General features: G+C 42.4%; 1 protein-coding gene across 2 annotated transcripts in view; it reads left to right on the forward strand.

Moving 5' to 3' along the window:
• The window catches only part of aup1 (AUP1 lipid droplet regulating VLDL assembly factor), a 43260-nt gene that overhangs the window by 15555 nt on the left and 13106 nt on the right, over positions 1-14599 (forward strand). For both annotated transcript variants that reach the window (XM_078554717.1, XM_078554723.1), the window contains exons 6-9: positions 2174-2247; positions 6303-6369; positions 10654-10759; positions 13757-13912. In XM_078554717.1, coding sequence (XP_078410843.1) covers positions 2174-2247; positions 6303-6369; positions 10654-10759; positions 13757-13912 — 403 coding nt within the window. The remainder of the gene's footprint in view (positions 1-2173; positions 2248-6302; positions 6370-10653; positions 10760-13756; positions 13913-14599) is intronic.

Here is a 14599-nt window from a genome sequence, read left to right on the forward strand (position 1 = left end):
ATGTAAACACCCACCTGGAGGAAAGGAGCTTGCACCTTGTGGCTTAGTTGACCAGCCTCTGAATGGGATGTGTGCATTGCTGGCAAGGCCAGTCTTTATTACCTGTCCCTAATTGCCCTTGTATGATTGCCTTGCTAGGTCATTTTAGAGGGCAGGGACTGTGATACACAGGCTGGAAGCCCAGTCTGTTCTCGGCTTGCAGAACTCAGCCAGCGGGCAGTGGTGCTTTAAACTTTCCATTTAGTTCCAAGATGAAAGAGGAATAAACCTTCAGAAGCTAAGAATCACTTTGGATTGATTCAGGGAAGATTAAAGAAATACGTAAAAGACAGTATAAATTATGCATGCGAAGTGTGTTTCATCACTTGTTCTAAGATTAAGAAGTGGGATTCTGTTCTGTGGTTTAAAGTATAAGTTGCCTGCAAAGATAGCACTTAGTTAATAGTGGTTGTCAGGTAAGGGAGGGTTCACAATCTAAAAGGCTGCTTGCACCCGCTGTCTTGGCTTATTTGAGGTACTGAAGTATTTCTGCTCACGAAACAATCCCAGCACAAATCATTTCCTTTTGGAGGAGCAGCAGATTATTCCAAACACCAGTTGCCTCCTGTTCTGGCAACCAGATATTGAAAGCCTGCTTTCTGTTCCCTTGGGTGTTATATGTTCTCAACCAGCTGTTTTTTTTGCCATTTTGAGCAAATACTGTACAATCGCTTATCATGCTACTCTGGAACTGCACCGGGGCAAAGAGAGGATGAAAAAAGGTGGCAGACCATTCTAGATATATCTATTTTAATTAGCCATGGAAGGGCAAACCTGATGGAAAGGAGCTGCCGCATCCTGAGATAGGCAGGCCCCTAGATCCCAGTTGAGTACCGTTTCCTGTGTGTATTGTACAATTTCTAAAACGTCATATTTGTTTAAAGCACGGATGAAATTACATAACAGTACATTTTTACCCATCTTTCACTAAGTTCCTGTTAAGTGAGTATGGTTTGGTGAGTGGGGTTATTCACTTGCTTGTCAGGCAGGTACGTGCACAGATATGCCCGTTTGAAAGGACAATTGGACAGGCAGCCTGTTTGCACAGAAACATTGGAAATTTGCAGCACAGAAAGAGATTGAATCTGTGCCAATCAAATAAAGAGCTGTCCAGCCTAATCCCACTTTGCAGCCCTTTTTCCATAGCCCAGTACGTTCTGGCACCTTAAGTGCACATCCATGTGTTTTCGTGCTGGTTAACCTGAAGTAATCTCTCCCTGTGGCAAAATCACAGGGGGAGGCATCAATGGAGACCAGCGTAGCAGTGTAATTGAGATAAGAAGTTGGGGCCTGGGATCAGGTAACAATAGGACATGCTTGACTGCAAGTCTCTCTTTCTGGAGTGCAATAGCAAGCCATGTGTAGAGGTGCCTGCCAGTAATGGTACATAATTGTAATGTAATTGATTGATAAAATGATCAACTTAAGTTCAAAATTGACAAAAACTTGCATGGAAAATGTTGTTGAGAAACAGAAATGGAATGCTGGCCTTTATATCGAGAAGACTAGAATACAAGGAGTAGAAGTCCTGCTTCAGCTATATAAATGTATTAAGGGCTATGGAGCAAAGGTTGATATATAAAGTTAAGTCGCAGATCAGCCACGATCTCATTAAATGATGGAACAGGCTGAAGGGGCTAAATGGCCTACTCCTCCTATGAGAGAAATTAGGAAAATAAAGCACAGAAGGAGGCTATTCACATCTGTGCCAATGATTAGTCCAACAAAGCACACCCCTCATCCACCCCTAATTGGATTTTGTTTAATCCCAGTGCCTAATTTATTTGCCATATCCCATTATTCCAAACAATTACCATTTTTGAGTTGGCATCTTCAGGACTGAAGGGGAGGAAAATTCAGGCAGGTGAGCAGAAAACCAAACCCAGGAGGGGCAGCCCAGAAATAGGCATTTTATGTGAATTCTGCCTCAGTGATTTCACGAACAAGGGGCTAGTTTGCTTTCTTCTTATTCATGAGAACAGGCTAGATTTGAGATGGAACTCCACATGGTCATCTCCCTCTTAGCACCTGCCATCTCCAGTTCTCAGTTTGTGCTTTCCAGCCTTGCTAAGGTAGGAAAAAGGATTCTCACTTGTGAAAGTTATACTATTGTTTTCCCCCCTTTCTCCCCTAGAATGTCGTCGAGTCCTCTTGGGTTATCGAGCTGCTGTGGATGTTTTTTATTCCCTTCACCGTTTACCAAGTAAGGTAGTAACTGTCGCTAACTATCACTGGGGGTACAATCGGTAAGGTTGAGTGAACTTGCTCGTGTTTGGCTGACGCCTTTGAAAAGATAAGTCTGCCCCCCGACCCCCACCTGTGCGAATGCAGCATCCCATGTTAATGCTGCACACAAGACTGTTGTGCTGCTTGGGGCCTTGTTGGCTTGAGGATCCTCAGGTGATTACTTAGTTTTTGTGACCTGTCCTTTGAGCTTTGGCAGAGCTTCCTGTTCCTGTGTCCTAACTTCAATGTATTCACTCAGCACATAAATGGGAGGAGGCCATTCCAACCATTCAGCTCCCTCCATCCATGTATGTCCTTGTAACTCTGCCAGCAGCACTATTTTTGCAATTCCACCCCCCTGCCTAACGGGTGCTGGCCCAGCTCCATTACAAAGATGTTGATTTACCCTTAAGAAACTCCCTTCTCCAGGTTTGGGCGAGCAAGGGGGTGGGGTGTTGCATTGGTAAGATGTTGGTCTGGCCCAGTAACTTGTGGTGGAACTGGAGGTCAGGTACGCTATGTTTTTCATAAAGTTTATTTTGCTGACAAATATCAATCGGTTACTCCTCCAGCGAATCTTTGTGCATTTAACTAATTCATGTCCAAAGCTAAATGATGTTCAAAGCATTGGCTGGAGAGAGGGGTGTTTGAAATTTTACTTGGCCACTTAAGTAAGTTTGCTAATACTCAACTGCAGTAACCTGGCAGTTATGATTCTGAACTGGCAAGCCAGAGTTTACAAATTTAAATCCCACAGTGGCATGTAGTGAAACTGACTTAGGGACAGGCATAGACCATTCAGTCCTTCGGAACTGCTGCACCATGCATTTAGAATATTAGAAGAGGAGTAGGCCATTCAGCTTCTTGGGCTTGTTTTGCCAACTCAATGAGACCATGGCTGATTTGCACATCAACTCCAATTCCCTTCAATGATGTGTTGCCTTGTGCAAGAAAATGACCATGAAAGCTGCCAGATTATTGTAAAATCCCCAACTCCTTCAGAAAAAGGAACCGGCTCACCCCTACCAAAACTCTAGTCCAACACGATGTAGTTCACTCTTTATGGTCTCAACTAGAGCAATTAAGAACAGTGTCTTGTCAGAATGGATTGTCCAAATTATCAAATGTCAGCTTAACTCAGTAGTAGCACTCTCGTCTACAATCAGGGTTATGGGTTTAAGCCGCATGCCAGGACTTGAGTATGTCAATGCTGCACCTGACACTGAACTGTTCTTCTGGTGTCATGGTCAATCCTCTCCCTCAAACAAGCACCAAAAACAGATTAACTCGTCGTTTGTCTCATTGCTGTTTGTGGGATCTACAAAAGTACTTAATTGGCTGTAACATCCTGAGGAGTATTAAAACACACTTTTCCCTTTTCCTATTACAGAACTTGTCTGAGTCCCATCCCCATGTCACTCAGTTATGAGCTTACGAACTGCAGAAAGTTAATATGCAAATTGGAAGGATTTTCTTGCTTCTCTGAAGATGAAGAAACAAATGCCTGTAATTTTCTCACTGACATTCTCCCTCCTTCCCAATGACTAACCCTGGGGTAGCAGATCACCAATGTCAAAAGCCCTTTTGTGTGTTTGCCAATTGACAATTTATATCTTGAAACTGTCCTTTGCTGTCTGTTCTGGCAGCTTGCTAGAGAAGTACAAAATCAATTTGATAAGGTGCCACAAATAAGGTTATTGCACAAGATAGGAGTTCACGGTATTGGGGGTAATGTATCAGCATGGATGGAGGATTGGTTAACACAGAAGACAGAGTCAGGATTAATGAGTCTTTTTCAGGTTGAAGAGACGTAACTAATGGAGTGCCATGAGGATCAATCCTAGGGCCTCAATTATTTACTGTCTATATTAATGACTTGGAGGAGGGAGCAGAGTGCAATGTATCCAAATTTACTGACGATACAAAAAAATGTGGGAGGGCATATTGTGATGAGGACATAAGGAATCCGCAAGGCGATATAGATAGGTTGAGTGAGTGGGCAAAAACTTGGCCGATGGAGTTTAATGCAGAAAAGTGTGTGATCATGCACTTCGGTAGGAAGAATCAAAATATACACTATTATTTAAATGGAGAGACACTCCAAAGAAGTGCAAGACTAAGGGATCTGGGTGTTCTTGTGCATGAAACACAAAACATGAGCAGCAAGTAATTAAGAAGGCAAATGGAATTTTGGCCTGTATTGCTAGGGGTTGGAATTTAAAAATAGGGAAGTCTTGTTACAACTACAACTGTTGGTGAGGCCGCACCTGGAGTACTGTGTACAGTTTTAGTCTCTATATATAAGAATGGATATACTGGCATTGGAGGCAGTTCAAAACTTATCAAGAATGACTAAACAGGTTAGACCTTTATTCATTAGAGTTTAGAAGAATGAGGGATGATCTGATTGAAATGTACAAGATTCTGAGGGTTCTTGACAGGTTATATGTTGAGAAGATGTTTCCAGTAGCAGGGAATCTCAAACTAGGGGACATAGTTATGGAATAAGGGAGCACTCATTTAAAACTGAGATGCAAAGGAATTTCTTCTCTGAGTGGTGAATGTCTGGAATTCTCTACCCCAGAGACTAGGAGGCTAGATCACTGAAAGTATTTGAAGAGAAGGTAGATAGATTTTTGAAATATCGGGGAGTTGATGGAGCTGGCACAAAAGGAGCTGAGTCCTGGGGCAGATCAGCCGTGACCTTATTGAATGGCGAGACAGGCTTGAGGGGCCGAGTGGCCTACTCTTGCTATTTCTTATGTTCAATTCCACTGCTCTCTGCTATCCCTATAGTACCTTACCTTATTTACTCTATTCTGTTCCAAACACATAACTGATTTTCCTTTAAAGGTGCAGTGGCCTCTGCCTCAGTCGTCCCCTGTGGCAAAGTATTTCAATGCACGATATTAGTGAAGAAATTTCTCCTAACTTCCCTCTTCACTCTCTGACAATTTCCCTGTTCAAAAACTTCATAATTTAAAAATCTCTTAAGTCTTCTCTGATCCATTGAAAATATCTTCACTTGTGCCTTCCAACCCCAATTTTCCATCCTGGTGTCATTCAGGTGAAGCTACGTTACAGACTCAGTGACCTTAATATCTTTTCTGTAGTTGGGCACCAGTGCTCAAGCCTAATTACGGTCTAATTAATATTTTATACAAACTTATCATTTTTTCTTTGCTTTTGTGCTCTATGACCAGGCTTATAAGACACAGCATGCTTTTGGACGTTTACTGCTTTATCTCCCCATTTGTTACGGTAGCAGAGTGGTTACAGTCCTGGACTTAGCAACCTAGAGTTCATGAGTTCAGTCTCACAATAGCAAGTTAAGGAAATTAATTTAATGAACTTGGTGACTTATTAGCTATGAAAATACTAGATTATTAAAAATAGCCAGCTGTTCACTGATGAGATGGGAATCCACTGCCCTTAGCCTGTCCAAGCCTTAGCATGAGACTCCACCCCCACACTTGTCATTCTGGGTGGCCTCAAGTTAACTAACAATGAATACTGTTCAGACCCCAAAAAATACTAACTGTTTCTTTTTATTTACATTCTCAAGTGCCTTTTGATTGTATTCCTTCCCATATATGTACTCCCTCACACTTATCCAAATCACACTGCATTTGTCTGCCCATTGCATCAATTTTCAGAAGTCACACTTCATCAGTGAGTGACGGCAAGTTATTTCAGCCTTGAATGGGTAGATAGTTGTTGGAAGTAGGAACCTCGCCTCTTTTTGCCTTCTCCCAGGACTCGAGACCAATTATAAACACTACCCAGCTGAAATCAACTAAGTTGATGCCTGTCAAAACTGCTGTTGATAGATCTCATCTAGGCAACACACAAGCTGTCATCAATTTAATCTTGCTTCACAGAATTGTCCAAAATTAATTTTAGGAAGCAGCAGCCTTGGGGATACCAGCTGTCAGAGTATTTTATGTCAGGAAGCAAAACTATGTATGAATGCCTTTGTAACTAGCTGCCTTTGTTCCTCTCCTTCCTTATAGTTGTGTGTTTCTTGGCTCTTGTAGGTGGCTGCCCAGCTTGTCTCAGATGGATGAAGAATCAGAGGAAGAATTTGCAGTCAGAGTCCAGGAGGTAAGTTGGTCAATGATCAGGATATTCTAGTGGGAGCATTAACACTGAAATATGACCCCCGAATTACAGCATTGACTACAACTTGAACGTGCAACTTTGGAAACCCAAGTGTGTTGGATAAATCTTTGTCCTTCCTGATCAGATTTTAAAGGCGAGTGTCACCCATATGAAAACATTCATTATTGTTTCAAAGTAGTCATCTTGAGACTACATACGGAGTAGTGCATGCGGCCCTATGGCTTGGGTGTAAAGAACTTTGCAGGAATTGTGAGCACTGCGTGTTCAGGGCTGTTCATGGTACTGCGCCTTGAAGGTGACTAAAGTTCCTTTTGGGTTTTGCTTCGTATTGTTTCTTTTATGATTTCTAATATCATTTAAATCAATTCTGACCTCAACCAAAATTAGCTGGCTCAATCTTTATTCTCTGTCACTAAAAGTAGCAATTTAGACTAATAAGGCCATGTAAAACAAAGAAAGCACTGAGTGTGCTCTTCACGACCCTTCGGCAGAACTGAAGCATAGTTAGGAGAAAGGTGAAATATAAGCTGGTTTAAGGTGGGGGGGCGGGGGGAGAGAGAAGTTGAGGGTGTGGTGATTGTGGAGATAAGCAAGCAGTGATAGGAGCAGATAATCAAAAGATGTCACAGACAAAAGGATCAAAGAGGTGTTGAAGGTGGTGATATTTGTCTAAGAAAAGTGCTAATTAAGAATGGAAGACAGGACACTCAAGGTACAGCTCTAGTGGGGATGGGGTGGAAAGACTAACAAAGTTTTAGTTTTAGAGTTAAAAATAATGGAAATAGGTGGGAAAAGAAGAATCTATATAAATTATTGAAAAACGAAGGTTCGTGAAGACTCGAAACGTTAACTGATTTCTCCTCCACCGATGCTGCCAGACCTGCTGAGTTTTTCCAGGTAATTCTGTTTTTGTTAAGGAAGCACTGGGTTCATTTCCAGGGGGAGAGAATTGATAAACAGGGGGAAGTTAAATGTCAAACCTTGGTGAGTGCAGAGTTCTGATTTCCATTTTACAAAATAGACTGAGAGGGGACTGGCGAAGATACAAAAAAAAATTTGCTAGAATGACGCATCCAATCGCTTAGTTCTATTATCTGGAAAGGTTGAACTGGCTGGGGTTCTTTTCTCTAGAAAAAAACAAGACTGAGTGTTAACTTGATAAAGGTCTTCAAGATTATGAAGGGTTTGATCAAGTAGACATAGAGAATATGTTTCCACATGCGAGCAAACCAGAACTAGGACCGTAATAAATGTAAGATAATCACTAATAAACCCAGTAGCAAATTCAGGAGAAACAGTTGGCAAAGGTGATTGAGAAAACTGCCCTGAGAGTAGATGAGCTGGTTGTGGGAGTGCTTGAGGTGAAGACTGACCCACTTGTGTTGGTGTAAACATTATACATAGAGTTGTAGGAACATCGGACTTAGCAGCAGGAGTAGGCCATTTGGCCCTTTAAGCCTGCTGCGGCATTCAATAAGATCATGGCTGATCTGGTTGTGGTCTCAACTCCACTTTCCTGCCTGACCCCCAAACCCTTGACTCCATTGTCTATCAAAAATAGGTCTAACCCTGCCTTGAATAAATTCAGTGACCCAGCCTCCATTGCTCTCTGGGGAAGAGAATTCCGCATATTAACGACCCTCTGAGAGAAAAAAATTTCTCCTCTTCTCAGTCTTAAAAAGGAGACTTCCTATTCTTAAACTGAGCCCCTTAGTTCCAGTCTCCCCCACAAGTGGGAACATCCTCCTAATATCCACCCTATCAAATCCTATCAGGATCTTATATGTTTCAATATGATCACCTCTCATTCTTCTAAATTCCAATGGGTATGGGCCCAACCTGTTCAACCTTTCTTCATAAGATAAGCTATTTATCCTAGGGATGAGTTGAATGAGCCTTCTCTAAACTGTTTCTAACACAATTGTATCTTTTTTCAAATAATGAGACCAAAGCTGTAGACAGTATTCCAGATGTTGTTTCACCAATGCCCTGTACAGCTGCAGTAAAACTTCCCTACTTTTTTAATCCATTCCCCTTGCACTAAATGCCAACATTCCATTTGCCTTTCTAATCATTTGATGTACCTGCAAACTAACTTTTTATGATTCATGCATCAGGGCACCCAGATCCCTCCTTAGCACCGAGTTCTGCAATCCCTCTCCATTTAAATAATATACTGCTTTTCTATTTTTTTTATCAAAGTGGAGTAGTTCATATTTTACCACATTATATCCCATCTGCCACATTTTTTGCTCACTGACTTAACCTATCTATATCCCTTTGCAGACTCTCTACTCCCTCTTGATAACATACTTCCCAACCTCTCTTGGTGTCATCGGCAAATTTAGCAACCGTTTATTCGGCCCCTTCATCCAAATTATTGATGTAGATTGTAAATAGTTGAGGCCTCAATATTGATCCTTGTGGCAATCCACTGGTTACAGCTTGCCAACCTGAAAAAGATCTCTGTCTCCTGTTAGCTAATCAATCCTTTATCCATGTTGATATGTTACCAGCTACCCATGTGCTCTTGCCTTGTGAAGTAACCTTTGATGTGGCACCTTATTAAATGCCTTTTAGAAATCTAAGTACACCACATCTACAAGTTCCCCTTTACCCACCTTGCTTGTTATTTCCTCAAAAAACTAGTTAAACACAATTTCCATTTCACAAAACCACATTGACTCTTCCTGATCACATTATGATTTTGGAAGTATCCTTCTATAACCTCCTTAGCAATTTCCCTATGATAGATATTAGTCAACTGGCCTGTAGTTTCCTGCTTTGTCTCCTTCCTCCCTTGAATAAAGGTGTTACATTAGCTATTTTCCAATCCACTGGGCACTTTCCAGAATGTAAGGAATTTTGGAAGATTATAACCAATGCACCTACAATATCTGTAGCCACTTCTTTTCAGACCCTAGGTTGCAGGCCATCTGATCCTGGGGACTTGTCAGCACCTTTTCCCTAGTGATGGTGATTGTTTTAACTCCCTCCTTCCCGTTCACTTCTTGATTTTGAAGTACCTTTGGGAAGTTTTCTAAGTCTTTTGCAGTGACAACAGGCACAAAATATCTGTTCAATGCCTCCATCATTTCCTTGTTTTCCATTATCAGAGTCAAAGCTATCAAAGCCATCACTTGTAATTTTCTCACCATCTCCTCTTATAGGAACATAGGAGCAGGAGGAGGCCATTTGGCCCTTCGAACCTGTTCTACCAAACAATGAGATCATGACTGATCTGGGACCTAACTCCATTGACCTACCTTTGCCCCATATCCCTTAACACCCTTGGATAACAAATATCTCTCAATTTCAGCTTAAAACTTTACAATTTTTTAAGGCATCTAGCTCTTGCAGGAAGTTGGCTCTTCCCCGTTACCTTCCATGAATTTCTAGTCTTCATGTGTGAGCTTCGGCAGTTTTTTTGGCTGGAGGATATCCGCCCACAAGTCCGATCCTTTTATCGCTGAACACCCCCACAACCAGCCCTGCTGATTGGAAACCTTTTCATTGGACTTGTTTTTTTTGCATTTCCTCGCCGCAGCTAGGTCATAGCTTCTCAAATGTTGCCATGGCTTGCAATTAGCTCATTCCTCACAGGCTGAAGATTAAATGTACGACCTTCCAGTTTCTTTAACTTACTGCTGCTACCTGGTGGTTTTACCACTCAGCCATCCAGATAGCTGCACCTGTCTCGCTTTCACTGGCTCCAGGTTCATCCACGTGTTGATTATATCAGATTCTTTTCCTTGTCTTTAAATCCGCTCATGCCCTTGCTCCTTCCTATCTCTGTAATCTCCTCCACTCTACAGTTATCCCTCTGAGTTCCTCCAACTCTGACCTTTTGTTCACCCTTCACTTACAGTGATTGGCAAAAGAACCTAAGGGATTAAAAGAATTTATGCAGCAAGTTGTTGTGATCTGGAATGCACTGCCTGAAAGGATGGTGAAAGCAGATTCAGTAGTAACTTTGGATAAACAATTGGGTAAATTCTGAAGGGGAAAAAAATGCAGGGCTGTGGGGAGCTAGCAAGGGAGTAGGGCTAATTGGAGAGCTAAGCACAGGCATTACAGGCTGAATGGCTTCCTCCTGTCCATTCTATGATTCTGTAAATGCAAGTGTGCATTGTCTGTTGTCCGTTTCCTCTTTTGTTTCCTAGATGCAGAGTTCATTCAATAGCAGTTAGCATGGGTTCTAAAAGCAGTGCTTAGCTCATTGTCATCTTTATGTCTCCAAGTGTAATGATAATTTTCTCTTGTTAGCATTTAGCTACAGAACTCGGTGTTGTATCGACTCAGCATACCAAGTCTGATAAAGTGGAATACCTCAAAAGAATGAAACACATGGCACCACAAGCGACTAGCTCAGGTTAGGATTGCATTCTGGCTGCTTGTATCAATTGTTGCAATCTGGCTGCTTGTACTCTGTGGCTATTTTCTTGCTGGGGGAAAAGCTCTTGTATATAACAAATGGAGGTCAAGTTATAACAAGATTGCAAAGTCAGTCATTCAACGCTTGAAATGTAAACCTGCTGCATTCAAAATAAGATTTGCAAAATACAAGAGAGACAATTTAACCCCGAGAGTGTAGGAACATAGGAACGGGAGGAGGGGCCATTTAGCCCCTTGAGACTGTTCCACCATTCAGAGAGACCATGACTAATCTGTGATCTAACTCCATATACCTGCCTTTGCCCCATATCCTTTAATATTTTTGGTTAGCAAAAACCTATTGATCTCAGATTTAAAATTAAAAATTGACCTAGCATCACCTCTTTACGGAAGAGAGTTCCAAACTTCTTCCACCTTCAGTATCAATTTCCCTATGACAAATATTAGTCAACTGGCCTGTAATTTCCTGCTTTCTGTCTCCTTCCTTCCTTGAATAAAGGTGTTACATTAGCTATTTTCCAATCCAGTGGGCACAATTAATCAGTCAGTGCACTAACAGAACTCTAACCTGGCTGTGCCTGTTGGCACCTGTTAGGAGCAGGGTCAGTGGACCATATGGTCTACTTGTGCTCCTATTTCTTCTTTTTCTGACTCCAATTGTGCTAACATGATTTCTGGACCCATATTTTATCCAATATTGAGCACCTATCGTTCAAAACTGCTATCATTACCTTCCTCAAGTCCTCTGTCCTTCTTAAGTACAAGTCTGTGCATCTTGTCACCTCCCAGGTTCCTGACCACCTCCCGCTACTCCTTGTTTAAATTCTTCCCATCGGGTTTCTGTCTCTCCACGGAAATGTACCTAACCTGAGATGCGTACTGTCTGGCAGAGACTGTGGACCCTGGTGCATTATTCCCCCTTGATCACCCAATCCCCATCCACAGTGGCAGCTCCAATTGTCCAGCTCAGTGGGACTGCCTTTGCTTGCTTCCACTCTTATCTATCTGATCATAGCCGTGGCATCCCGAGGCTGTTCTTCCAGTCATGGCCATGTCAACCAAAATTATCTCCACTTCAGTGGATGGAGAATCAGTTACTTTCTCCCTGTTTGATCATATCACTGTAAGAATATCTGAACTCTCATCCTGACTGCATCAAACTGGACATCATCAGCAACCAACCTTGTAACACAACCAGCACAGAACCTACGCATGAAACTTCACACAGTTCAAAGACAGACTTGGTACGGGATGTAATCAGATCAGCTGAAGAGGCACAACTTGCCCAAGAGCATGCAAAAAATACATCAATCAGAGATGAAGATAAAGAATACTGTCAAACCCAGGAGAACAGTCTCTACTCATTGTTAGAAGAAATCAAGGAATTGGCACTACTAAATATTACAGCTGGATGATTGCCCTAGTTTAAGTCACGACTTTAGGTCTGTTTTAATTTCTTAACCAAAACCACTATTGGAAGTGATTTTTTTATATTTATGACTGATACCCAGACAATGGCACTGGTTTTTAAAGCAAATTTGACAGCAACTTGTAATTACAGGCAGTTAGAAGTAAAGAAAATGACAGGGTCCAGTAACTTCAACTAAACCAGCTAACTGTGAAGCCACTGAAGCTTGTGAAAAGTTTTCAATGCAAATGAGATGTTCTTAAAATTAGTGAAATTATCTGAAGCCATGTTTCACACACTTGCTGCCAAAATGTTGCTGTACCTATCTGTGACATCAGCTGTTAGACTGCTCGATTTGCACCAGTCCTGGATGAATGCAAGTTCCTGTCACTGAGCATTGGGAAAACTGAAGCCATTATCTGTGACACCCCATCATGAGATTACTGATCGTAATCCCCCCTCCACCCACTTTCCCAGAATGTTTGCAGCCTCAGCATCTTCTCCAGCCATGAGATAGGACATGGGGTCAGGTCCAATCATCAATAAAAGCTGACTGCCCCCTCTCCTGTGATAATGCCCTACCTGCCACATCAGCTGCTGTGATCTTGAATTGTGCATTTGTGTCGCCTTCAGGTTCAATTTGTTCCATTACTATCTCGAGTGGGTTCCTATCCTCCACCCTCCATGAACCACATGCAGCCATAACTCTGCTGCCCATATCTTATACTCACACACCACCAGTCCGCTCCCACCTGTATTGGCTCCCAGACCCTCTGCACCCCACCAATTTCAAATTCTCATCCTCATGCCCTACAAGCCCTCACTAAATTCTCTATTCATCTGACATGAGGGAGTACAGTAACATGGTGGTTATGCCACTGCACTATGATCAGAGGCATACGCTCAAATTCCACTATGGCAGCTGGGAAAATTTAAAATTAAGATGAATTAATCTAGAATAAAAATCTAATATTCGTAATGGCGACCGTGGAACTACTAGATTGTCATAAAAATCCATCTGGTTCACTTGTGCTTCAGGGAAGGAAATCTGCTGTCATTACCTGATCTGGTATATATATGACTGCAGATCCACAGCAATGTGGTTGACTCTCAAGTGCCCTCTGAAATGACCTAGCAAGCTGCATAGGGATGGGCAATACATGCTGGCCTTGCCAGTGATGCCAGCAACCCTTCAATGAATAAAAAAGACATGGACCATTCTTCCACCAACCATGTGTCAAATAGAAAAAGAACCTTCAGCTGTGTTGGTTGGTCCCACTCTCAAGAGCCCTCTCTCCAAACCTACTCCTTTCGCCAGTCTTTTGGTTGACCTTCCATGACCTGAGGCCCATTCTCCTTGTTCCCTTATGACACTCCTTGGGCTTGTTAAAGGCAACAAAAAAGTAGCAGTAGCCTGATGTGAAAATATTTTTTGACTGATTTTTCATACAGAAAACCCTGAGCGGTTAGACAAATTGGTGCTGAGCACAGTGGAGGGTTGGAGGATTTGAGCTCAATGGGGGAAGAGAACTAAAGTTGGAAGCTCTGATCAATTTGTTTCAACAGCCAACAGCCAGCCTTCTGGAAGTCGAGCTCGGACCTTCCTCCCAGGTCTCAGCATTAGCAGTTTGTCTGCAGAGGATGTCCGGATCACTGGAATGGCAAAGCAAGTCAAAGAGGTGCTACCTCACATCCCACTCAATGTCATTAAAATGGACCTAGGTAGGACTTCAGTATTTTTTCCACTTTAGTCATCCCTATATTATATTATATTTTTCCCCTCTTTTAGACCTTGTGTTAGAAGCAGCTGTTAGCTACTTTGCTATTACTACCACTTACTTTACTACCACCACGACTATCATTAGATTGGTTATTTGCTGTCTTTGCCCTCATTTTATCTCTCCGTTGCCTGGACCAGCTCGGTTTGAGTATGACAGTTGACAGCTGTCAATCTGGTACCTCACCCACTGGGAGAGACTGGGCACATAACCCAGGCTGACATACCCAATGCAGTACTGAGGGAGCGCCATCTTTCAAATGAGACCTTACACCAGGGCCCTGCCTGCCCACTCAGGTCAACATTAAAGATCCCATGGTACTGTTTCAAAGAAAAGCAAGGTAGTTCTTCATGTGAGTGCTGCCAGGCTGTTCAGCCACTGGGGGCAACGGAGCCCAGACTGATCAGGGATTTACAACACAACCCACATTTTAAACTAGTGGAATACATGGCCACTTAATTTAACCTTTACTGTCTGCTGTGAGTGACCGCACTCCAAGCAAGTCATTAGCTGAGATGCCCTTTGAGGTGTGTTGGAGACATGAAAGGAGTGCGATGGGACAGTGGTTGTGTTACTGGACTAGCAATCCAGAGGCCTGGATGGACAGTCTGGAGACATGAGTTCAAATCCC

The sequence above is a fragment of the Cetorhinus maximus genome, chromosome 1 (genome assembly GCF_964194155.1).
Source record: "Cetorhinus maximus chromosome 1, sCetMax3.hap1.1, whole genome shotgun sequence".
Classification (NCBI taxonomy): Eukaryota; Metazoa; Chordata; class Chondrichthyes; order Lamniformes; family Cetorhinidae; genus Cetorhinus; species Cetorhinus maximus.